The following is a 25,626-nucleotide window of genomic DNA, read 5'->3' as shown; positions in this document are numbered from 1 at the left end:
TGCAGCTCCTGCCACAAGCCTTCTCTCTCCTCCAGATGCTTTTAGTGATTGAAACTTTCTTCAAGATGTGTTTAAATCAATTTCCAGGTTACTGACTAGAGGATGAAGGAGAAATAATGAGGAGGTACAAAATAAAGACAAGCAACAGTTTACACTGTTTTCCACAGATAGTTTCTCTCCCTCATCCTGATGAAATATGCAAAACTATTTAACTGTTAATGGGAACTAATTGCTCCACTTCAGTGCCTGGATCTTTTATAAACAACTTGACAAAGGAAGATAAGCTAAACTAATTGATGTCTGGAAGATTGGACAGTAGATATCGGTACCAAAGCTAGTGATGAAGTTAAACAGCCACAAAATCTGCTGTGATACAAGTACAAGATACATCCACAGGAAAACTTGACACTGAACAACCACCACTGGCTCTCTGTATTCAGACTTAACTACTGTATATTTTAGGCACTAAGCTGCTTTGCCCTCGAGGCACAGAGCCAGTCGCCGACTTGTCAGCAGAGTGTATGGGAAATACAATAATGTTTAGTAATAATGTGTGACTGGTGTGCCTTTGCAGTTGTGAGGGGTTTTCTGTTGTCAAGAGAACTACTAATGATGCTGTTATCTGGGGCTCGGTGCCTGATTAGCTTGACGGATGAGGCAGGAATTGGCTGCCTGAAGTCCTCTCTCCTGTCAGTGTGGCTGTGCTTGTATGTGCATTTGTAAGTACGAGCAGAGATAGGAGAGTTGACGAGTTTGTGGGTCATACTGGTTGAGACACACACACTTTCACACTCAAAATCTAATAAAGAAAAAGAGGACCCCACCTCCTCTGCCAACACCAAACCACTGCAAATCAGCGGTGATGCAAAAAAAAAGCAGCAGCAGTTTGTCTGATTTAAATCCCACCAGCATGTTGGAGGAGAAAAAACACATGTTAAGTCTTCTCACATAGCTCCTTATTTAGTAAATATATTTACGTAGTGCAAGGGGTACTTAAATGTAAAACTCGATGAGAGGAAGAATGCGACTGTGAATGAAACCTCCCTGAATTGGAGCTGAATGTGTGTGTGTCTATAATGTCTCTTTGCAGGAAGTACTGCAGTCGCTATAGATTCATCACATGCAGAGAGGGTGTTGTATCTTTGAAACTGTCCTCAGCATTTAAATGAAGGCACAGGCCAACTGATCAGACATTAAAAACAGTTTGCTGGGAAATGCCCTTGAGTGGCCGTGTGAGTAATGCGTGTTGTCGGTTGGAAACAAAGGTGGATGTTGCATGAGGTGATTACAAAGCTGGGAAACCTCTCAAGGAAGAGGTCAGGGTGGATGGAAGGCACAGAAAAATCAACCAGGGGACTTTGACACAGGAAAGGACAGTTTGCAGGATATGTGTCTGCCGTAGTTGGTCTTGTAAATCATTGATTTGTTGAGACAATGACTGCAGTCCACTGCAAGTCCACTGTGAATTTACTTTTAAACCTGCAATAACCAATCTGCAGTCTTCATTATGTGTTCTGTCTCAAATACATTTGTGTTTTTTTTCCTGTATAAATATTTCATGTGGTTATTTGGTTTGTTTATCATTTACATTATTGCAGTTGGCTGATATCATTTGTGCAGCATGATCTCATAATAAGGTGCAGTCGTTGAATGCCAATTAATGTTGCAGGCTATAAGTCTGGACTTTTGAAATTTTGCGAGGATGACACCTAATGGCGTAAAAAGACACAGCTTGATATGTTGATAAAGACATGTAAACGGTGGACAAAGTCATGTGTTATTTACATGCCTGGCCATGAGATCATCTCTGCTTGTGGACAGAAGTAAAAAACTGCAAACACAACTTGTGGCATTTTAACACCTTTTAAATAAGTGTGAAAAACATGTTAGCATCCAGATGACTAGATACTAAACATAGCCTGTGTATGCATATTATAAGGACCGATATTCAGTCATAATTCATTTCAAATCATGTTTGTCCCAACAAAGAAAGTGAGTAAATAACTGACACAAAAGTGTGTGATATTCACCCTTATTTTGGTTTCTTTTATTGGCCTGAAACTACTCTGGGAATTTCTGCCTTTCAAGTAGATGAATGTTTCATCGCCACTTGCTAACATTTCTGGTCTGTTGATTGACTGGTCATGTTTGGAACAGTGTTTTTTTCAAAGATAATATGAAAATGATTCTCCGCATACATCACCTCTTACAACTACACTTTAATAACCTCAGCATCCGCTGACCCCGCTCTGTCATTTTTTATGTGGCCTACCACTTTGTGGCTGAGTTGCTGTCATTCCCAATCGCTTCGACTTTGTTATAATACCACTGACAGTTGACTGTTCAGACATTAAAAACATTTAGTAGCGAGGAAATTTCACGACTGGACTTGTTGCACAGGTGGCATTTACTGAGCTCCTGAGAGCGATCCATTCTTTCACAGATGTTTGTACAAGCAGTCTGCATGCCTAGGTGCTTGAATTTATACACCTGTGGTCATGGAAGCGATTAGAACAACTGAATTGAATTATTTGGATGGGTGAGTGAATATTTTTAGCAATATAGTGTACACTTGCATAGCCAAAACCATCTGCAAATCTTTTAAGAGTGACCTAACTTAAGCTTAAAGTTCTGGCATTAGAGGCAAAAAAGCACTTTGCCTGTATGTATTGCTTATGGATCATAGCTGTCTTCTACGGTGCTTAGCCCAGAATGCAGCGATGGTGCCAAGACATTATAGTGTTTTAGGGAAAGTTGTTTTAGTGGAGCTGATGGCTAAAAATACAAAAACATTCGGCTTGACAGCAGATGTTGTAAATATATTCTTTGTAGGTCTTTTCAATCATTCACTGACAGAACCAGGCATGCACATCATATTTTGGTTTGTTTGAATGACAAATAAAACGTCTATCAAACAAAAAAGGAAATCCAAAAACAAAAGAAATGTTAAACGAACAGCCAAACTAAAAACAGAGAACAAGGACATAACTAGACAGAATAACCACAGGGAAGAGAACAACAAATTGGCAAATGACTGAGAGGACCAGAGAGCTATAAATACTGGAAGGATTAAAGAGTTGAGTGACAGCAGGTGAGTGACTAACAGGAAACATGCGTGAATGCAGACCTGGGGACAAGACCAAGACAACTGGGTACATTCTAGGCGTAATGGTAAGATTAGCTTATGAAACTAACTAAGGAGAACTGACATTGACTACAAACTCAAGAGAAACACGAACATGAGTGAGTACAACAGTCACACATATGATGACACGATAGGATTTGGTCGAACAAAAGCTGGAAACTAAACAAGTCACAAACAAAATACAAACTCTTATGACAAAAGCAAGAATACAACAGAATCTAACGCAGAGTATTGAAGACCAAAACAGAATACACAAAGAATAAAGCTCAAACAACATACCTGAACGTAACAGGATATTAACCAAAACACAGAACAGAGACTAAATCAAGGGCAAGAAAAACTAAACCAGAGCATAGAACAAAAACCAAAGCCAGAATAATAATCAGATAACTAAAGTTAACATATCATAGGAAACCAAGAGACTAAAAGGTAAGGAATAAACTACAAAAAACCCCCAATTAACTAAAACCTCATGTGCATAACAAAACCCTAACATCATATTGCATGCCCACTTGCTCTGAGGCTGTACTATTTATGCACACATTCTGAATTCTAACTTCAGGATAGGATTTCTACACTCACACTGTTGAAACATTCTCTAACATCCTATTTCTGTTAAATTTTACCCCTCATACCCCTCTTTTCTCTAAAAGAAAATAAAAGATTTTAGGATTAAAAGACATCTCTACTGTTCAGAATAGAGACTCATAAAACCCACTGTATCTGACTCTACGAAATTCACATAATCCTGAATGTATTTGGAAGTGTTAGAATTTGGTTACTTTAATACATTTGCCAGAAAAAGCGAGCTGGACTTTAAGGATAAGATTTCTGCATAACATCGGCTTGTTAATCATCTGATCTTGAAATATTTTCCCTTGTCCAGTAGACTTAACCAGTTTTGCCTACACAAAACAAAAACGTGCAGGACAATAGCAGCAATAAACAGAGGTGACAGGAGAGCATTCCCCTTTTAAAAGCACCAGTTTAAGTCAGTAAATTTTGCCCAAAAGTCAGTATAGTGTCATAAGCTAGACTCCTTGCTCTGGTCAATTTGCCAGTTTCCCATTTTAAAGTAAATTTAAAGCTAAAATAGATAATAGAAAACATGAACGATCTAACCATCTGTCTAACAGAGGATTCAAACCTTAGTTTCCTTGTGAAAGATTTTTGGAGCCATTCAGTTACATTCAAACTACAACCATAGCTCTGAGAAGGTGAGGATGCAAAGAAACCTTTTTATTAAGATCTCCTTCATCAGCTTAAATGGACAAAACACCAGTGTTGGTCATCTTACTTTAAAAAAGTAATTAGTTACAGTTAAAAATTACTTCTCCCAAAAAGTAATTGAGTTAGTAACTCAGTTACCTCATTGTAAGAGTAATTAGTTACTCAGCAAAGTAACTGTGACGTTATTTTTCATGTTCTATACGCTATTACGTTCTATAACATCTTTAACATCAAAGATGTTTATATTAACTGATCGAAGAATAAAAACACTATATACAGTATTGTAGAACATTTAGTATTTATTTGAACTCAATAGATTGCAGCCTGCCATGTTAGCATGTGTTAATGTGAGGTGCTTCATAACATTCGAGTTGCTTGAGGCAGACGTGGATAAAGTCTTTTTTCCTGGGCATAGCGTGTATGTTACATAAACATTCTTGCCTTTAATTTCAATGAGCGAGAAGTAGTGCTGGTACTTCCAGTTTGAGAACGCTACCTTTGAATTTCCCTGGCTCTTTGCTGTCTTGTTGTGTTTGGCAGTCAGAGCGTGCAGCGAGATAGCTTGAGCAGGGCATGATCCGGCCACCCAGCCAATCATCATCGCATTTGCAACGTGGTCATCATCCCCACACCTGCTCTCTCCAGGCAGCTGATCTGTGGCCAAAACCTGACACCTTGGGCTTCATTCAACCAAATTGTAGTAACGCGCCACTTCACATTCTCAGTAACGGCAACGGCGTTGGGAAAAGTAATTAATTAGATTACTCGTTACTGAAAAAAAATAATGCCGTAAGTAACGCCTTTATACTCTAACGCCGTTATTTCCAACACTGCAAAACACCCGTGTGAAACAGATGCAGTGTTTGTATAGGTGTGGGACTCCAGGTAGGTGACGTGTTTGGGGTCCTAAATACCTACCTAAATAAAGGGAGGGTCACTTATAATGGGGTTATTAAAATATTTCCTGCACATTTCTTTTTTGATGATTGCATGTTTGTAAGTGCAAACAATAATAAATGATAAAAAAAATACAACTCAATCACCAGAATAAAAAAAAGAATAAAAATAAAAAAAAAGACATATATGAGGTATATGAGTGTGTGCTCCTTTGGTTGAGAATATTCATATATGTGGCTACAGACATGTCAATTACCAAAATGACTTGCTGGAGGTGTAAATTCAACAACTCCTGTTGCTACACTTCATTAATCTCTTCTCTTATTAATTCTTGTCAGATACATTTCTTACCTTCAGTCCATTGTCTTGTTTTATTTCTCCGATTCTTTCCTTTGTAATTTTGGATATTATCTCTTTCTCACTTATTTGTTACTGATAGAGGATTATTCAACTCTTCTGTCTCCTTCTATTGATTCTGTTTAGCTAAGAATTTTATATTTAGAAGGCTCTTCTTTTCCCACCACAAATGGCTCTCACAGTTTCTGTTTGTTACTGCAGTTCGTTTGTGCTTTGGTTTCTCTCCCGCTGCCTCTTTGTTGCTTGGCAGACGCAGCAGATTGCTGGCTGGACAGGCCATGTGGGTGTTTGACATGCCACACAAAGCTCAGGGCCATGAACAATGTCTGCATCTACAAGTATAATTGGATCCATTATTTGCTCACATGCATGCATGGGTACACAAAGACACACTTACTTATGTTTAAGCATCCTTTGCTTCCATTTCCAGCATTCTACATCAGTATCCAGTCCCATAATTGAAGAGACATCTGTTATATTATAAAAACAGACATATAAGCTGAAGTGTTTATACCTGACTGGACCGACAGACTTGGCAGAGAGATGGACGTGCCAGTGAAGAGCCTACAGGATGTCTAATACATGTTTTCTATTATCATATTTTTGCAGAGCAGATTAACGCTTTAAAGGTGGAGCCAGCGGAACAAATGATTGGAGAAGGGATGTTTTTTATTCAGCTTATATAACTGACTCATTTTCATCCCCCCAATGAAGACCATCTCATGATTTCTCACTCCTCCTCCCTCCCTCTGGGTAATTTAGCCTGGTTTGCATGCGCATTCTGTGCAGCAGTACAATAGTCACATAGGGAACTGAGTCAGTTCTAATCACTCCTAATGGGGAGCTTGTTTGTACCTGCAGCTGTGATTACAGCACTTGAAAGCAGCAGCTAAACAACTCAGCTCATTAAAGAGGGAAGCTTGATTTTTGTCATGAACAAATTATTTTATGCTTAGATTATTTTAAGTTAGAACTGTAAAGCAAGAGGTCCTACATTTTTTTTGCAAAAAAAAAAGGACTGCGTGATGTAAGAAAGATATTTGGTCATTTTCCTACAGTGGCAATGCAAAATCTATGCAAAACAACACCCTTGTTGATCTGCTATTGTTCACCTTCACTTGTTGATACTGACCAAAGTGAAGAGGCTTAGTACCATGTCACTGTGTGCTCACAAACAGCCACATTGTTGCTTTGAGCTATGTTTCACAGTGCTGGCTGTCTGTTATGCATATGTGGATTTGGTATTGTGTCTGTTGCCCAAAAAATGTGGCGATGGCCAATGAAGGCACAATTCTTTGACCTAATGGCAGTGTGATAAGGTCTAGTGTGATAAACTAGAATGGCCTGACGAGCGAATCCTTCACCAAGGCCAATTATCTCTAAATTCTCAAGAAAGTGATACAGGTCTAACACAAAATTTAATGAGCTCCTCTTTGCCCAAGTTTTTGCCAAAGCTGAATGTTGCAGTGCATGTAAGAAAGTAGCCAGATGGAGAGTCATGAGGAGACAGGCAGGTGATGAATGAGACAGAATTTAATGAATTTAAAAAAAAAACACTAAAGGCACTGTAGAGCAGGGGAAAATATGATAAAAATCCAAGGTGACGTCCAGACAGGCGTGACAAGAACAAAATTCAGAACAGTTTATGGGACGATCTGACAATCAACAATGGAATTCTAAGGATTATATATACTGAGAAGAGTCATGAATAATGAAACACAGGTGCGGCATAATCAGAAAAATGAAACCAGCTGTGAACAACAAATAGAGGAAGCAAAACCAATGTAATGCACAAGGGAACAAGCTCTTAAAGAGTAATACAGGAAGTAAAGGAAACTAAGGTTCAGAATAATGGACTATCAATCAGTTAACCCAAAAATCCCAAAACTAAGAGACAATGTCCAGATAAAAGAAGGTAAAAGAAGAAAAACCATAGAATGACTTTCTGACAAACAAATAAAATGAAACAAATATAAAGAATGAATGTCGCTTGTAGTGTAAAGCGCTTTGAGACATCAACAAGACCAGAAAAGTGTTAAGTAAATGCATTACACTAGAGATTTTCAGGAGTACGTGCAGACAGAATGTTCAAGACTTCACAGTAGGAGATTTTCTTCTGGAGATGTGAGGCAGGGGATGGAACGTCTGTTGAGGCCGCAAAGAAAGTAGGACATGATTCAGAAATTATGCTGCGGAAATCACTGTGCTTTCTTTACAACATGTGGAGAATAGCAGATGAGGTTCCTTGTTGTGTTGATATGAGTTCTGCATCTTTCTGAATATATCCAAAACAGTGATGAGTGAGTGGAAAGGAACATACAGGTCAGTAGAAAAGAGAACGATGCAACGACTCTTACCAGAATGCATACACACTCCCTCACACAAGCAGTAAATTTGATGTCTTACGTTGTCTCACAGGCTGATCTTCTGGAAATGGTAAGAAGGGAGCTTGATGCAAATCTCTGCAAGAAATCAAGACAAAACGTTGCAGACAGTGGCGTTCACAAATGTCACCTCTCCGGAAAATCTCTAGAACATTTCATGTGAAAACATCTTTCGATACTTTATTTATCAAATGGAGGCGAAAGCTAAAAGAACATTAAAGAATTGAAGATTTGAGTTTTAATCAGTGAGTCTTTTATTATTGATCAAAGAAACAGTGAAATCCTACCTGCAATGGTGGAATGTTTTTTTTTTGTCAGATAATTGCAAATCACTGGAATTCAGAGTGATTGAAAAGCACAATAAATGCCCTTCTGAGCTGAAAAGGAAAACATGTTTATGATATGTTGTGAGTCTAATTACAAAAACAGACATCACTGAAAGCCTGAAACATAATGTATTATTCAAGACCCTGATAAATATGTGTACTTTGGGATTTTGTATTTAGCTTCTTGTTGACTGTGTCATTTAGACCCCCGAGAAGCAGCAGGGCCCATGTGTAATGCTTAGAAGTGCAGCGGATTATTGGTGTATTTTATCTTAGACTGATGGCGGAGTCATAATCATGGGTTAGTATACCCCTGTAGGTTGTCTGCATGTGTTTTAACCAGATGTGGCAGCTTTCAGTCACTGTATTCACCATCATCATCAGAGCTTGTCTGAATGCTGGACTTAGTGGTGGAGTCTGGGGTATGTAAGGGTTAGTCTGCTTTTTAGCAGGTACCACTCAAATTAATTGCTTGTGTGGAACTCCAGGCCTTTATATGAATTACCATACTTCTGATTCTCTCTTTATATAATAAATTACTTAAAAACATCTGGCTTGCTGACTTGCTTCAAAAGCAGGCAGAGTTTCTGGTTGAATAACTAAATATTCAAAATAAGAAACTTATTCTCCACTCTTTACACATTTTCTCATGCTGTCTTTCTCACATGGAGACAGTGGTTTTAAGTTATCTGATTTCATCTGCCCTGCCTGCATTTCCACTCATCCTCTCTATCCCTTCAATCCATTTCTTCAATATATTGCCTCACTTCACTCTTGAAATCTTTGAAATCTGCTTCTAATGACTTCACCTCAGAGGAGTGTCTGTCAGCCTCTCTTGGGGTCAAACAGCTTTTTACCCAAAGCTCTATGCAGCACCGCTTTCATCAAAACACCCACTGCCTTTCAGTATAAAAAAAAAATCCAAACAGGGGTGTATGCTGTTCCTCTAAAAACGAGACAGATGGGCCTCTTAATGTGATTTGTGCACTGCTGTTCAGACACAACGCTCAAACACAGAATGAACACAGCACCCATATAAAAAGTTCACAGTGAGTAAAGGAAATATCGATGTGGCCCTTCTGGAAAGTGACAATTTAAGTTTACATATTGCCTTAGTAATAAAACAAGAGTGTATAAAGTCTCCCTCTTTCTCACACACAACCCTGTGCTCTGGTTTAAAAACTTTCTCTAATGGATTTTAAAGCAAGTCACAGGAGGTGCTGACACTAATCTAAAGCACTCTGCAAGTTGTCTCTGTCATAGCTGACTGTTTGTGTATGTGTGTGTTGGCCTTCACAGGGGAAGTCATATGTGTTTGACCAGGTCTTCCCTACCAACACCACTCAGGAGCAAGTGTACAATGCCTGTGCCAAACAGATTGTCAAAGGTGAGTCACATAAATCGTTTGCCGCTTGTTTTCCAAAGATGCATGAATGACAAGGCAAAGGAAAAAGCCAGCAGACCCTGCATTAGCATTTTCTCCATAATCATGATTTCCATATCGCCTTTGTCAGTTTAAACTTCAATCACTGGTGCATGCAGCAAAAAACACATTTCCATGACTTGTTGTTGTCACATGACCTACATATATGGGCAGTGAAACAGATAAAGATGGTTCACCATCAACATGCTTTATATTATACAGTATCTCAGATTAACAGTACCAGTACACATATTGCACTGTTCTGTGAGGGAGTATTCCAACCTTATTATGATCTATTTCCTGTATGTTTTAAATCATATCACCTTGAGTGTTTTTTATTTTAGGTGATGCTATTTCTAATGAGGGAGGATGTGGCCTAAATTGATTGATACTTCATTACAAGTTATTGATAAAGTATTTGATTAACAGACCTTATAAAAAACACAAAAGTGATTAAACTGACATGCTTTTCAGACAGATGCAACACGTTTTGTTGAAGAAGGGCATCAAACTCTCAAGTTAAAACATTACGAATGGACCAAGAAGACAAACTTTTCAAAGATTTACTGGACAGATGAAAAGTGGGTGACTCATTATGGAGCAGGTGGATGGACATTTGCTGGGTAACTATTGGACTCAGGGCACCCCCTGAATCAGGTTACAGTGGAATAGAGGAGGTGTACTATTGAGTGCTGCTATCATTAAAAAATACTTATTTGAACCTTTTTGTGGTTGAAAATGGACTGAAAATATACTTCCAAACCTGCTGCCAGTTTCTGGGAAATGCTTGTTTAGATAGAAAAAGTTTCAAGGATGACTGAATATTGGCATGTCCCTCTTCCTCAGCTGACTTGAATCCTATTGACAAGGATTTTCTAGGGTTCTACTCCAAGGAAAGTTCAACATGAAAAGATAAAAAAGCTCACAGCTGCCTTGGATGTGAAGTTTCCGAGAAGAAACATAATTCATTTAGTCACTGATGAATTAAAGATATCACAAAATGCTAGAAAATGATCATTTTCTGTTAACTTAAAGGTAGGGTAGGAGATCCTGGATTTTGAGTCCAGCGAAGCTGCATTTGGAAAATACACAGGTAAAAAGTCCCAACCCTTTTCTTCACTTTCCCCCCGAAGGCACGCCTCTAGAGTACATGAACGCGCACGCGCACGAAGGTGCACAAGCGCTGTTCTGACAGCAAGCATCGATCGTTGCCGTATTTAGTATTTAGTATATGCTAACTATACATCTAATAATGCTAGGTGCTAGCCAAGCTGGCTCCAGTTTAGCTTCCTGCCAAGCTTCTGGACGTGTAATTCGTTCACGGAGCAGGGTACACGCACAGGGGGAAGGAGGGGGAGGGAGGAGCAGATTGCAGTTTGATAGACGCATCAGTATCCAATCATTGTGAACGGTCTGTTCACAATGATTGGATACTGTTTTTCCTAGATTGTACGTTCTAGAGGCCACTAAAACTTTTCATATTTGTGTCAAAACTTTTAATTAATTGGTTGCAATGGGGGTGTGAAGAGTATTTCAAGCAATATGTAAAAAAATGTTCCAGAAAAAGATCCCCTACCCCGCCTTTAATGTTATAATTACTCTGAAAATAGAGAACAAATTAGTTGTGAAAAACAGTTTTTTAATTTAGTTTATATTTGTGCACACTTATAATTACTAATACTTTTATTACTGATAAAAACAGAGCTCTCCTTTCCATTTTTTAACATTCACGTAGCATTTTAGATTGGTTGAAAGCATTTTATTTGCTCAACAATGAAATGAATCTCTGGAAAAACACAACTTGCTTAATATATGTGCACGCGGTGTATATTCAGAAGACCCCAGATCAAACGAAACCAGTACCCTTAAGCCCTTTCCCCCTCCCTCCCTCATGCGACTCATTTTTTTCCCTGTTAGGATTTGGTTTTCTTCCACCTTCAAAGCTCCGATGAACAAGTTCTTGATGGAGCATGAAAAGATTGATTTGGTTTTGCTTATCGACTGTGAATTTATAATGTCGGCTGAGGAAAGATCAAATAAAAAGGTAAGATGGGCAGCAGCTAAAGATTGAAACAAAAATCAAGGCAGGCATTTAGCAAATCAAAAGAGTGAGTTTTGACAGTGGAGTTTTGTTGTGAAGGAAAAAGAGTGACAGAGCAAGAAATGTCAGAGAAAGAGCTGGTCTGATGACACATATTCTCCTTTAGGGTCTTTCTTGCCATTTCTGCTCTATCTTCCCTGCTGATTCATTGTCTTCCTCTCACTCTCATGTAGTCTCCTCACATGCTAGTTTCCCTCGCCGGTGACATCTGTGGTTTTAGCAATCTAATCTCCTGCTGTTTTTATTTCCTTTTAAAGAGACACCCTTTGATTTTTGATTAATCTCACTCTGACCAAAGTAGAAGCTGAAGGCGACATACAGCACAGCTGAGAGTTCAGGCAGGAGAGGTTGGGAGGGTTCTGAGCTTTCGCAATTAGTCTGTGGTCAGCTCACCTGTGGCAGCCGGCCTTTCAGGGTGATACGTTTTTCTTTACACATGTTTGACTTTTACTGCAAAGGTTTATTAGCCTGTGTCAGCAATATGACATTCAACAATGTGTTTTTATCACCTCAATTGGGAGAGGTAGAGGGTTGGTGTTGTTTTTGCCATGGCTCAAAATTAATACAGAGAATGATATATCTAAACTTGCTTGTCACTTCACTAAGTGCCTCCTTGTGAGACTAACAGCTTCAGGTAGTTTTGTTTATTGTGTGCAGTCTCAGAGGCTGTTCAGCACCTACTCGAGCTGAAACACCATGTGCTTCTCAGTGCACGGTTTTTATGATGCTCAGTTTGGAGCAAAGGTCAAAGACATTTGTCTTTGTCTGGGTACTTCCTTCTGGCCTGGATGAAATCTATGATATTATCCTTTTTTCTATTTTCTTTCTGTAACATGTCTTCTTCCTCCTCATTTTAGATGTATTGGGTGGATATAATGGAACTATATTCGCATATGGACAGACCTCCTCGGGAAAAACACACACCATGGAGGTAGAGTATTGCTAAATAATTCAAAAGCCAGACCTTCTGTCGTGGCACACACATGCACACTGCCACATGAGCAGTTTTCCCATTTCTTTTTTTATCTCCTCCTCTGCCCTCCATGACAGTACATCCACCTCCATCACAGCCATCACTCTTTATCTCTTATCCCCAGCCTTGTGTGGGTACTCACTCCCTTTACAACTCTCTGGTACACAACCCTATTCCTTTTAAAGTCAAAAGCCTCCCTGCTCTCCTTTTCTTACTGCTGTCTCTGCTTAATTTGTCCCAGGGTCAGAATTCATCCTGCCTTTTACTCACGCTTTCTCATTCTGTGTCACTCTTCCTTCAGGGAAACCTTCATGATCCCGAGGGAATGGGAATCATACCTCGAATCGCAGAGGATATTTTTGAACATATATTTGCCATGGATGAGAACCTAGAATTCCACATAAAGGTTAGTTGGTGTTTCTATGTCTGTCTGTTGATGTGTGCATTTGACATACAAACATAGGGATCTGCATGCTCAGTTTGGCTCTTGCACACTATATCAGTGGGGAATCTGCTTGAACCTCTGATGTAACCCCAAAAAGCATCAATAAATCATTGTATATAAACCAGTATTTTCTCTTTTAAGCCACATTCATATAATAGAGGATAACGGTAATCCCTCACCGGCAGGAGGACAGATTACCACAACATCATTTAGCATTTTGTATTTGTATAATGAGCAGCTATCCCATTCCTCTCATTTATCACTACTCGATTCCCCATTTGTATCCACTGAAAAAAAACAACTGTTCCTTGCTTTTTGTTTTGATTCAGGTCTCCTATTTTGAGATCTACTTGGACAAAATCCGGGACCTTCTCGATGGTATGTTTATACTCTGAGGCTGTGAAAGCATAACTCACATTTGATAACAAAGAACAGCTTTCTGCGGTACAGATGGAAATTTAAAGCCTCATAGTTATTCCCAATGGAATCAGGGGCCATACACTTACTGTGAGGTGAACTGCAGACACCATTCAATGTTAAGCTTGGTCTTTATCTGTTTTTATTTATATTAATATTTTTTCTTAAAACTCGGCTCTTTCAGAATTTATTTATTTATTTTATGCACAAAAATGGGCTTTAAAAGCGCAATATTTAACATTAAGCCCTATTTGCTTGTTGTGATAACCACAAAAATTATATAAAGACAACGTTTGCGCCACAATTAATAATAATTATAAAATAATTTTGCTTATTTGCTCCAGATAGTAAAACTCTGTTTATCTTATTTTTCACATGATGCACACAGTGGCAGCTCAAAGCAGCAGCTCACACAGACTTATTACATAGAGAATTGACCAATGTAAAATGATGGAGAGGCCCTGATAGAGACCTATCCTCAATATCCCTGTGATTGTATCTTTAATAAGGCCTGATACAATGGTAAAAGCCACCATCTGTATGCAGACGACTTCAGAGTCTGAGGATCATTTCAGCGATAAACAATAGAAGAGAGAAGAGTCGACAACAAGCGAGATGAAGCAGCAAAGATAATAACACCCTGAAGAGAAATTTGTACGAAAAAACCCCAACAAATCTATTGGGGTTATAAAACAAACACAGATACACAAGAGTCTCCAAGGAAAAACAGCTTTCACAATTCTGTGATTTTTAATCATCATCTGTACTGAATATGTGAAATTACTAATGCAGAAATGTGTCAGGAAATTTATTCATTGACATTAGCAGAAGCATGTGCTTAACCTCTTACTGAAAAAAAATCTATATAAAAAACAGAAAACCTTCTTAGACCATGGAATGATTATTTCATGCTGCATAAATAGAAGCTGAATCACAAATACAAAGGAGACTTTGTCAGGACTCATAGTTGCTGCTGAGACACGCAGATGCTTTTTTGTAATTGTGCGCGTACACACACACACATAATGCTTTCAGTGAAACTGTGTCCTTTCTCCTTATTTTTCCTCTTGTCACAGTGACAAAAACCAACCTGTCAGTTCATGAAGACAAACACAGAGTTCCTTATGTGAAGGTGAGTCACCTTCAGACATTATTCAGTTGGGCAGCAAATTATAAATGTTCTCTTTCATAATATTGTTTTTGTCTTCAGTGTATGTTTGAAGCATACTCCAGCCAAGGGCACTGGACGCAGTGAGGCCAAGGGCGCTTTCGCTTTACACCTAAGTCCTACGTCATTTTTAGACATGGATCACTATATCCAAAAACATTAGATTAAATTAAGCAGGCAAACATAACACTTTGATGATAGTAACATTTTATATTCTCTTGATTTTCTGTTCATTTACTTTCGGGAAATTAAATGAATCCTAAATTTTTCGTGAGATAAGGTGAAGTTCTGCTCCATTTTCAAATTTACTGCACTATTTTGTCAGAGACCGGGTTTTTTCACGTCATTTCACAGCATTGTAATCACAAGATAAGCTTTTCTATCCTCAGTCTTTGCCTCTACAAATAGTTTCCAATGCATTTAATTTTTACCCCCACCCTTGAATGTAACATGCTAGGAAATAAGCTTGTCCAACCTCGGCTATAGATAAAAAAGATTAACATCACTCTTTTATGTGGGGTAGTAAAAGCTGTAATAAACAGTGCGTTAGCCTGGCCCAGCTAAACTGTGGCTCCTACAAATTATAACAGAACACACTAATCAGCACAATTAAGTCTCACTGATATAACATATAGATCCCATTTTACTGGGCATATGTGAATGGTAAATGGACTGTACTTATATGGGGCTTTTCTTGTTCAGTTGACCATTCAAAGCACGTTCACACTACAAGCCACATTCACCCCATCACATACAGGCACACAGTTATATAGCACGTCTTAATCTATACAATGTTACAGGCTAGATAGCGCTTCACACATTCACACACAAATGGGCACATCAGAGGCAGTGTGGGCTTTGGTGTCTTGCCCAAGGACATGTGATCCGGGGAAGCTGGGAATCGAACCATCAAACTTCCAGTTGGCTGACAAGTGCTCTTCTGCCAGTGCTAAGATCACTGTGGTATTTCTTGAGATTATTTTTTTAACTGGTTCAAAACTAAGAAACAACCATCTCTAAAAAGGTTAAATGTACTTTTTACACTTTTTGTTTGTTTGGGTCAGACAGGATAAAGTATTGTCCTACAGGACAGCCCTGGCCGAGATACTGAACCACACATTGCCTCTGATATGTTCATTGGTATGTGATTGTGGTGAAAAAGGGTTGCATTCTTTATATGGAGTGTCTATGATATAAGATACGTTGTACGAGTTTTTGTGGGAATAAGCAACACATTTAAACCTAGACAAAGGTTAAAAGGGCATTTAAATGTGTGACAGAAACAGCAGTTGTTTCCTTTGTTTTACAGTCTCCTAGCTAAACGTCTTACAGTGTTTGCAGAGGTGGTGTTCACTTGTTCATACAACACTCTTTGACTATGCGGCTTTATTTTTTTCATAACATAAGTAATGCATATATGCGTGTGTTTGCTTCATTAAGGGCTGCACTGAGCGGTTTGTCACAAGTCCTGAGGAAGTGATGGATGTGATAGATGAAGGGAAGGCCAGCCGCCATGTTGCTGTCACCAGTGAGTCACACTGTTGATCTTCCAGATGTTTTGAATACCACCGTCAGGCATTTCACGTCAGATTGTTTTTCACAGTTTAACAATAAAGTGAGGGAAAGACCGCATGGTGAAGTGCAAAGCGAGGATCCCCTTTTATCTGTTTGTGGGAAGCACTGCGTTGAATAAAATTTTGAGTGAAGACTCCTCTGTTTGCATCTCCTCCCTTTCCTCATTTTTCTCTCTAGATATGAATGAGCATAGCTCCCGCAGTCACAGCATCTTCCTGATAAACATCAAACAAGAAAACGTGGAGACTGAGCAGAAGCTGTGCGGGAAGCTATACCTCGTTGATTTAGCTGGTAGTGAGAAGGTAGGAAGAATGGGGGATTTTCTTTGTTAACATCAAGTCTGTTTTTCAGTGCTATTAAGTCACAATATTTGATGTTGATTGGATTTCATAACTCGGGGACCAGATGCCTTTTCTTAGAAATGTTGTTTGCAGACTTCAAAGCAGCAGAAAGGATTATCTTAGAACTCTAAACTTCCCCTTAGAAGCTAGTTTCAAACACTTATTTTATGCAACTGCACTGTAAATATATGTATTGAATTCTGTCTTTATGAAAAAAAAAATCAGTTTTACAGAACGAGGACTACATCTTGTTTTTTGGGGGGCTGGGGGTGTGAGGTTATTGCATCTGCAATAAGCCTGATGTTTCTTAGTCTTTGCTCATTTTGAGGCATTCTTTTGGTTCCACTGATTAGTTCCTGTTTGAAGCCAGTAAACATTTCTGGTGCCCCAAAGAAAAAAAACTAGTCCATCCATCCGTCCATTTTTTATACCCACTTAATCCAAATCAGGGTAGCGGGCAGGGGCTGGAGCCTATCCCAGCTGCCATTGGGCGAGAGGCAAAGTACTCCCTGGACAGGTCGCCAGTCCATCACAGGGCCACACAGAGACAAACGAGACAAACTCATTCCTAGGGACAATTTAGAGTCACCAATTAACCTGAAGAGGACATGCATGTATTTGGACAGTGGGAGGAGGTTGGAGTACTCGGAGTGAACCCATGCATGCACGGGGAGAACTCACAAACTCCACACAGAAAAGCCCCAGCCAGGAATCGCACCTGGAACCCTCTTGCTGCGAGGCAATGGTGCTAACCAACCAAAAATTAGTAATAATATATAATATTAAATGGTACAACCACAAATAAACTGATGTGCAGCTTACTAAATAAATAAGCTGTGTAAAAAAACAAGCAAACAAAAATATTATAGATTGACAATGAAAAGAGAATGTTTTAGATATTTGTACACAGAACACATTACGTTCTGAATATATTACGTTTCTGTTTCAAGGCGTTCAAATGTTTTAAAACTTTAAATCTAAAAGTAAGTATAAAATGTGCTGTTAGTTTGAGAATGTGAAAATAATCCTAAAAAACATGTCTTTAGATGGTACATTTAGGTGTATACACATTTTTTAAATTGTCATTATCTTATTTGAAACATATGACCAAAAGTCAGTTCTGAAGTCCAGGTTGGTGCTGATTTTAGCAAGATGTACGGAGTTGTGTGAAATATAAATGAAGAAATAACATGGGCTAAACTGTTTGGGTTAAAAGTGATGGAAATTTAAGAGAGGAGACATTGAAGACCAAATGAAGGCCACATTGACATCAGGACTAGTAATGATGAAACTTTGTAATTTTCTGCTTGGTTTTAGGCTGTAATATTACTTGCCCAGAGAGCACTAGAAGTGATCTCAACACTGAATTTTGGTGTGAATTTTTTTTCATTTAGGTCATATGAATTATCATAAAGAACTATACCGGCTGTTTGCTGACATCAAGAAGCGTCTGGGACACCAGGAAGGGAGTAATTGTTAGAAATGTAAAGGAATTTGAGTCATTTGACACAATTTAGAAAATTAACACACAATTGACAGACTTTTTGCCAGAATAAGTAATGATAGAGTCATTTCTTGAGCAGGTACGGGGCTTTTTTCACCCACTTCTCAGTCACTGAAAATATGATTTTTTTAAAAAAGGGTGACAAAAACACATTTGTTCAGTCCTTAGTTAATACACTGGTTAACATGGTGATATTTTTCTAAAATCATTATCACGAGCAGATGAAATGTGGTCAACAGAAAGATGTAATCTCAGCGCAGTTAATTTGTCACATGAATTATAAACAAGGAAACTATAGCAACTGTGTGTTCACAAGGAGATATCTCCAGACAATGTAAAGATTAGAGTTTAATACATAAATGCTAAAAATTGTGAGGGTTTTTGTCGTAATTTAGGATTAACAACTCTATTTCACTGATAGATGGTCTGTTTGAATCATTAATGTTAGCCATGGTGCCCCTTATTTCTCTATGGCTTTCTAGCACAATGGGTTACACGAAGAGCTTGTAAGATTGAGGTTGTGTTGCTGAGGTATGGACAGAATGTTCTGAGTTGTATTTGAGGGTATGAACATCAAAAGATATGACCATTTCAGCTGGAGGACTTGTTTCTTGGGTGAAATCTGAGCCAGCTCTCTCCATCCTAAAAGCAATCAATAAACAGGAAATCGGTCATCTTCTTAAGTGCGCATATGAAATACATTAGCAACACTGCTAACATAGTACTTTGCTCCCTGTTATAACCTTGAGTTGATAGCAGTAATCCAAAAAAATGGAATAGTGGGCTAACTGCAGGGGTCTGTATAGTCTGGACAGATGCTGATAGCTGTGCTTTTTTGCTAATAAGTGCTGATGTTGGATCTGTAAGTTGTCTTGATCATCCCTGGGGAACAATGATGAGGGGGTTCTGCTCCAGCAGCTTCTTAGGCTTTTGGACAAAATATTATCGACTGGACAAAACAGGGAACTGATGCAAGCTTTACATGTGTCAGGGTGGGGTGGATGGAGGATACGGATGCGGACTTCAAAAGAAAAACTGGATTTATTTCACAAAACAATAAGGCAAACAGAAGGCGCGGCTAAGCCGGATTCAAAAAATGTTACTGAGAAAAACAAAAAGGACTTGGCATGGCAAGAATAAATAAATAAATACTTAGCTTTACGAAAACGACGTGGAACATGGGAACAACGAGAACAACGGGAAGCATGGGAGGCAGGTCAGGTAGGAATGGCACTAAAAACCAAGACATGAACACAAAAACGTAACCTAAAACATAAAACTAAAAACGAGAGTCCATGGGCGTGACAGAGCCCCCCCCTCAAGGGGTGGATCCCAGACAACCCTAAAAAGTCTGAGGGTGGGAGGGAGGGGCTCGAAGCCGGTCAGGCAGGGGACCAGAAACCTGGCGGCGTGGCAGCGGTGGGCGAACAGGCATGCGGCTGTAGTACCGGCTTCGGGCAGCAGGAGGCGGTGGTCTGGCGGACGCCCAGACCTCTGACGGTGTGGCAGGAACGGGCGGTGGTCTAGCGGACGCCCAGACCTCAGACAGCGTGGCAGGAACAGGCGGTGGTCTGGCGGACACCCAGACCTCTGACGGTGTGGCAGGAACGGGCGGTGGTCTGGCGGACACCCAGACCTCAGACAGCGTGGCAGGAACAGGCGGTGGTCTGGCGGACACCCAGACCTCTGACGGTGTGGCAGGAACGGGCGGTGGTCTGGCGGACGCCCAGACCTCAGACAGCGTGGCAGGAACAGGCGGTGGTCTGGCGGACGCCCAGACCTCAGACGGCGTGGCAGGAACAGGCGGTGGTCTGGCGGACGCCCAGACTTCCGTCGGCGTGGCGGCAGGAGACGATGGTCTGGTTGGCACCCAGACATCTGTCGACGTGGCAGGAGGAGACGATGGTCTGGTTGGCACCCAGACATCCGTCGACGTGGCGGCAGGCGGTGCCGGAGACCGTCCAGCAAGCGGCCGGCGGGGAGGGAGCCCCCCCTTTAAGGGATGGATCCCAGACATCCCCAATGTCTGGGGGTGGGAGGGAGGGGTTTGAAAGAGTGAGACCATGGACTGGGGCCCCATGGGCTCTGAGGCTTTGTCAGGCCCTGTGGCCTCTTGGTCAGGCCCTGTGGCCTCTTGGTCTGGCCCTGTGGCCTCGTGGTCAGGCCCTGTGGCCTCGTGATCAAGCCCTGTGGCCTCGTGGTCAGGCTCGTGGTCAGGCTCTGGGGCCTCGCGGTCAGGCTCTGGGGCCAGCTCGGACACTGTGGCTGGGGCCAGCTCGGACACTGTGGCTGGGGGTGCTGGGTCTCTGGAGACTGTGGCTGCTGGGTCGCTGGAACGAAAAACTGGAGAGGTGAGGGAGGTTGTGAGTCGTGCAGCCATCTGTTCTGACACCAAGCCAAAAACGGCCAGTGAGGCAGCGCGCTGCACAGTCCTGGCATGATCCCAAGCGCCCTCCAGGTTATCATGCCACCCCCGGAGCCCCCGCCTCCCCGACAGGAACGCCAGTAGCTTACCAGTCACCCAAAGTCTCTCAGGTGCAGAGCCCCGCTCAATACTTAATACTAAATAACTCTTCGAACAAGTCCCAAAACTGGTTGGAGTCCGCCGCGTCCATTTTCTGGCCGGATCTTTCTGTCAGGGTGGGGTAAAAAACTAAAAACGAGAGTCCATGGGCGTGACAACATGGGGCTTTGAAGGGACAACCTGCTTTCCTCTGCTATTAAGCTCCTTGTCATCTTGCTGTAAATAATTCTGCCCGATGATAGTTATGACAGGGTATGCTGTGCTTTTCCTGTAAAGACTGAATCTCCTCCAAGAAATCTGCCGTCATGATTATAGTATTATTTGAGCTTATTTGTTTATGTTGAGTCTATAGACCCCTAAACATTTTCTGAATTTTATCACTGTGTTTTCCATATTTATCATTTATGATGATGCGCAAATTGCCCATTTTTTGCTTGTCGAGCTGATCCGCTGCTCTCTGTAGCAATTTATTGCAACCAATAAGGATGGCATAATGATCTCCTTCATTGTTGGCGTAGGCAGTCATTATGTGGAAGCTGTCTCAAGAATGTACAGCTACATATTGGTTTCCTGGGATCAATAAGTGTTTATATTTCCAGGACAATAAACATGGTTTTGCAGCTTGATCACAATTGATCTATCAAGCAAACTGTCAAACTTTATATATGGCACCTTAAAGCTATTGACAAAATGTAGCATATAAAAAAATTAATTTGGACACTTATCCATTCAAGCTACTAAAAGACAAACATCATCATTATATTTAGATAATAAACAAAGTATGAATAGAAATCTAAAGAAAATCATAACACGTTTCACAAATAGGTAGTTTATAGCTAAAGAGCAAAATGGGAAAAAAAAATGAAATAAGTAGCCTAAATTAATGTTATCTGCAGTAAAATGTTAATCGATTAAACAAATGATAAATATATAACGTGAAAAACGTATTTAATTATTGAAAGCATTAAGTTATAAAACACCCCAGAAAAGCCAGACAAAAGAGACTAATTCTAATCAATATCTTCAGCTCCTCTCAGATCCTCTGTAAGGTTCTTCCAGCAGCTTGGATGCTGACGGAAAGCAGCAAAATATTTTCGCTCTGCTTTGTGGAACTGCTACAAGGAAAACAAGGATCAGATCCTTTATAAACCAAAATCATTTTTGAGAGGGAGTCTGGCACAAGACCATGTAGTGCCATATACTCTAATAAAAGAATTTAAAAATCAAAATTAGATCTAGCAGGTAATGTGAGAGACTTTTCTGTAAGCATTAGAGAGGACTTGTTTGATTTCAAGCACACGTAAAGCTTATTTATTCAACTCGCCTCTCTAGTTGACCGGAGAAGAGAGGATTACAATACTCCTGCGTGCCTGTTACTCTGTTCTGTGTGGCTCAAAATATCTTTCAAGCTGTTCCTCAACTGATAAAATATTATTTCTATACCCTTAACTTACATTAAAAACTCACTCATGGATAATGTACCTTATTAACTTATTCCTGTGTATATGTGTGTATCTGTGTCAGGTCAGTAAGACGGGTGCTGAGGGAGCAGTGCTGGATGAGGCCAAGAACATCAACAGGTCCCTGTCGGCCCTGGGGAACGTCATCTCAGCTTTGGCTGAAGGAACGGTATGGTGGAAAGTTCTTCCGCAGTCCTTCTAATCTGTCAGTAGCTGTCTAAGGCAGTCTTAACTGTTTGTTTTAAAAATATTGTCACCAGGACAATATATGTTCTGGCTAGAGTGAACACTGTTAATGTCTTGAATGTGTCACGCCCATGGGATTCTCCCCATGTTTTTAGTTTTATGTTTTATCATGTTTTAGGTTATGTTTTGGTTTTCAGTTCATGTCTTGCATTTAGTTTACCATTGTCTTCCCCACAGTTTCTGTCTGATCATTAGTTAATTCCCTCACCTGTTTGTTATTGTCACCAGCTGCACCCAGTCACTAATCACTCCCAGTTCCCTATTTAGTTTCCAGTCTCCCCTGTCTCCCCGGCGCACACCTTTACGATTCGTGTACGATTTTGTCGGCCCGATGACTTCGCATGGGAATCGTAAAGGTGTGCGGTAGCAGCCGACAAACGATTTTGTCGTTTGTCGTTTCATCGGATCAAATCAAACATGTTTGATATTTCCGTACGGATTTTCCTTGTGCCGAATACATACGCCCCATGTACAGAGGCTATAGTCCTCGCTGCAGCTGGCCCCGGTTCGAGTACCGCATCAGACGGCCCTTTGCTGCGTGTCGTTCCCCCTCTCTCTGCCCCCTACTTCCTGTCTCTCTTCAACTGTCCTATCCATTAAAAAAAAAGGCCTAAAAGCCCCCCCAAAAAAATAAAAATAAAAATAAAATAAAAATCGTAGGTTCGCAAGTGTGTGCGGTGGACGTGCGAGCGTGTCAAATACGGTCCGAATTGTTATGCCGATCACCCGACAAACGATGCAACAATGATATTGTAAAGGTGTGCGCCGGCCTTTACCTACCCACCTTGCTACTTGATTTTCACCCCCTCATGCCACGACGCCACGTTTAAGCTAAGCGTTTTTCATGTTTCATGCCAAGTCTTTTGTTTTCGTTAGTCACAGTTGTCTCATTTTTGATATCCGTCTCTCAGCTGCGCTTTTGTTTTAACTTAGTTTTTTGTGAAATATACCCAGTTTGCTTTTCTACATCCTCTGAGTCCGCATCCATGTCCTACCCTCCACCCAAACCTGACAGAATGCAGTAATTAGTTTCGTACCAAATGATGCAAACAGTACAACAAATCTTGTCACGCCTCTGCTAGGAACCCAAATGTGACACCAACTGACAAAGAACAAGTTTATTTATAAAGGAAGGTGTGGGAAGGTGGGTCTCTGGTCCAAGGGGGTATGGGCTGGAGAGGGGGTCCAGGGGGAAATAGCTGCAGGTTAGTTTGAGGGAATGGCTGGGCTGGCATGCGAGCTGGCAGGCTGGATGGCAAGCAGGCTGGCAGGCAGATCCAGAAACTGAACAAAAACAGATTTATATTAGCAACAGAGTACTAGACTGTGCTCGGCTAGAAGTCACTTCTGACAAACCGTGAGACAGAATGACGATCCGGCAGAGACTGAAGGTAGGACATGAACTAAATACAGACTGGGTGATGAGCTGATGGGAACCAGATGGCTTGATTGAAGCAGCAGGGCAGGTGTGGAGTGGCAGGTAGGCAGATCCAGAGTTGACAGAGTGCAAGGGGAAGGAAAAGGTAACAAACATACAAACAAGAGACAAAGACAAAACAAAACAGAAAACAGTACAAACAAGCACAAAAACTGTCACGACACTAGCCTTGTGACAAATCTCCCCGGTACAATAGGGGATAAGCTGATTTTTGCTTTTAAGGAATGACCCATTTTTTGGAAATATCTTATTAGCTTTCTTGGCAAGATTTAAGCTGGATTTATTTCTCAATGTCAGATGTCAGATGGATTCACCCCATGCTGTACCCTTCTACACCATAGCTTCTCTTGCTTGACATGCACCTCCCCAGAAGTGTGGCTACAAGTTGTGACGAGGCAGATTTTAACAACCGTGGCTGGTCCACTACTGGGTGTTTACAAGGAATGGTTATTTGCTCAAGCATAATACCCCTGTGGAACAAAAATATAAAATGTAAGGAGCAGTAATTAAATCAGATTTGCTCATGATACTAACACAGTTAGTACTGCTTTCTTATTTTAAAAGCTCTGCCAGTCCACGCAAAGACTCACCTCAACACTCCAATACACTCCCTTATTTAATATCTTCCCTCTTTTTGTGTTGCAGTAGTTTATAGTTTGTCATCACTTGTTTACTCTGCTCTTACTCATTAAATAAGTCACATCCAGCAACTTTTGTTTTAATCCAGTCTCACACTAAAACAAATAATAGGTACGATCTTATCTGTGGGCTGTTTTGTGTAGGGCAGCATCTATGATCATGATCATGGCAGCTGCAAGCCAAGCCAATGAGAGCCAATAAGAAAAGTGGGAAAAATTACGGGTCTCAGACTAATAGTCTCCAGCATGGAAGTCAGTGGAGTAATGCCATCCTCTGAATAAGCATCCAAAGTAACAGTGTCCAAAGCGTTCAATGTCAAGTACCAACGACGTGAACATACTGACATGTAGCCCATGAACATAGGTGCTAGAATGTTGTGAGATGTTTAATCTTTACATCTTCATTTACCGATAAGTATAACAGCGGTGTCACATCAGGACATGTAACTGTCCGTTTTTACAAAGGGAAATTAATCTGAAAAAGTAGTCATTGTACAATTTTAAATCATTTCAGTCAAAGCGCAGTGTTGGGCTGTGGACCAATGAAGCAATTTTGCAAGTCTCTTATACAGGCTTTGCATTATGTAATCTGGCAGTTGATCTGATGTTGAAGCATAATTTTGCCTTTAGTAAAGAAAGTAGCATATTTTTTTTAAAGTCTCATATTTGAAAATGTCATTTTGCCTCCAGCTTAACATAAAGACTAACAACATGGGATAAAAGCTAACTTGGTTATATCATAATGTCTTTAATGTATTATCACAGAGATTAAACAAACAGACAAGAAAAAATATGAGAGGTTTCCCATTTTATCTAACCTAACTATAACCTTTCACTAGTAATAAATAGATCATAGATGCCAAGTCATGCAAAGACAAAATATATAAAAACTTTGGTATGAGAATTGGGGTTTCTTCTTCTCTTGCAGCTGGGTTGGAAATCTTCTGTGAAATGTCAGATGGTTTTCTGCACCCTTCATCCAGATTTATAAGTGCTGCTCCAGCTGGTGACATAAACCATTTGACCCACCCTGT

General features: G+C 40.4%; 1 protein-coding gene across 8 annotated transcripts in view; it reads left to right on the top strand.

Annotated features, from left to right (window-relative positions):
* kif5ab (kinesin family member 5A, b) overlaps positions 1–25,626 on the top strand; it is a 72,299-nt gene that overhangs the window by 10,781 nt on the left and 35,892 nt on the right. For 7 of the 8 annotated variants that reach the window (XM_075461440.1, XM_075461442.1, XM_075461441.1 and 4 more), the window contains exons 2-9: positions 9,639–9,726; positions 12,721–12,794; positions 13,138–13,242; positions 13,611–13,659; positions 14,775–14,830; positions 16,307–16,394; positions 16,619–16,743; positions 22,335–22,439. In XM_075461440.1, the coding sequence (XP_075317555.1) occupies positions 9,639–9,726; positions 12,721–12,794; positions 13,138–13,242; positions 13,611–13,659; positions 14,775–14,830; positions 16,307–16,394; positions 16,619–16,743; positions 22,335–22,439 (690 nt within the window). Of the gene's footprint in view, positions 1–9,638; positions 9,727–10,240; positions 10,386–12,720; positions 12,795–13,137; positions 13,243–13,610; positions 13,660–14,774; positions 14,831–16,306; positions 16,395–16,618; positions 16,744–22,334; positions 22,440–25,626 lie in introns of those variants that run through there. The other variant, XM_075461443.1, reaches the window with a different exon arrangement.

The sequence above is a fragment of the Odontesthes bonariensis genome, chromosome 3 (genome assembly GCF_027942865.1).
Source record: "Odontesthes bonariensis isolate fOdoBon6 chromosome 3, fOdoBon6.hap1, whole genome shotgun sequence".
In the NCBI taxonomy this organism is placed as follows: Eukaryota; Metazoa; Chordata; class Actinopteri; order Atheriniformes; family Atherinopsidae; genus Odontesthes; species Odontesthes bonariensis.
Note: the sequence above shows the minus strand (reverse complement) of the source record. Positions and strands in the feature narration are given on the sequence as shown.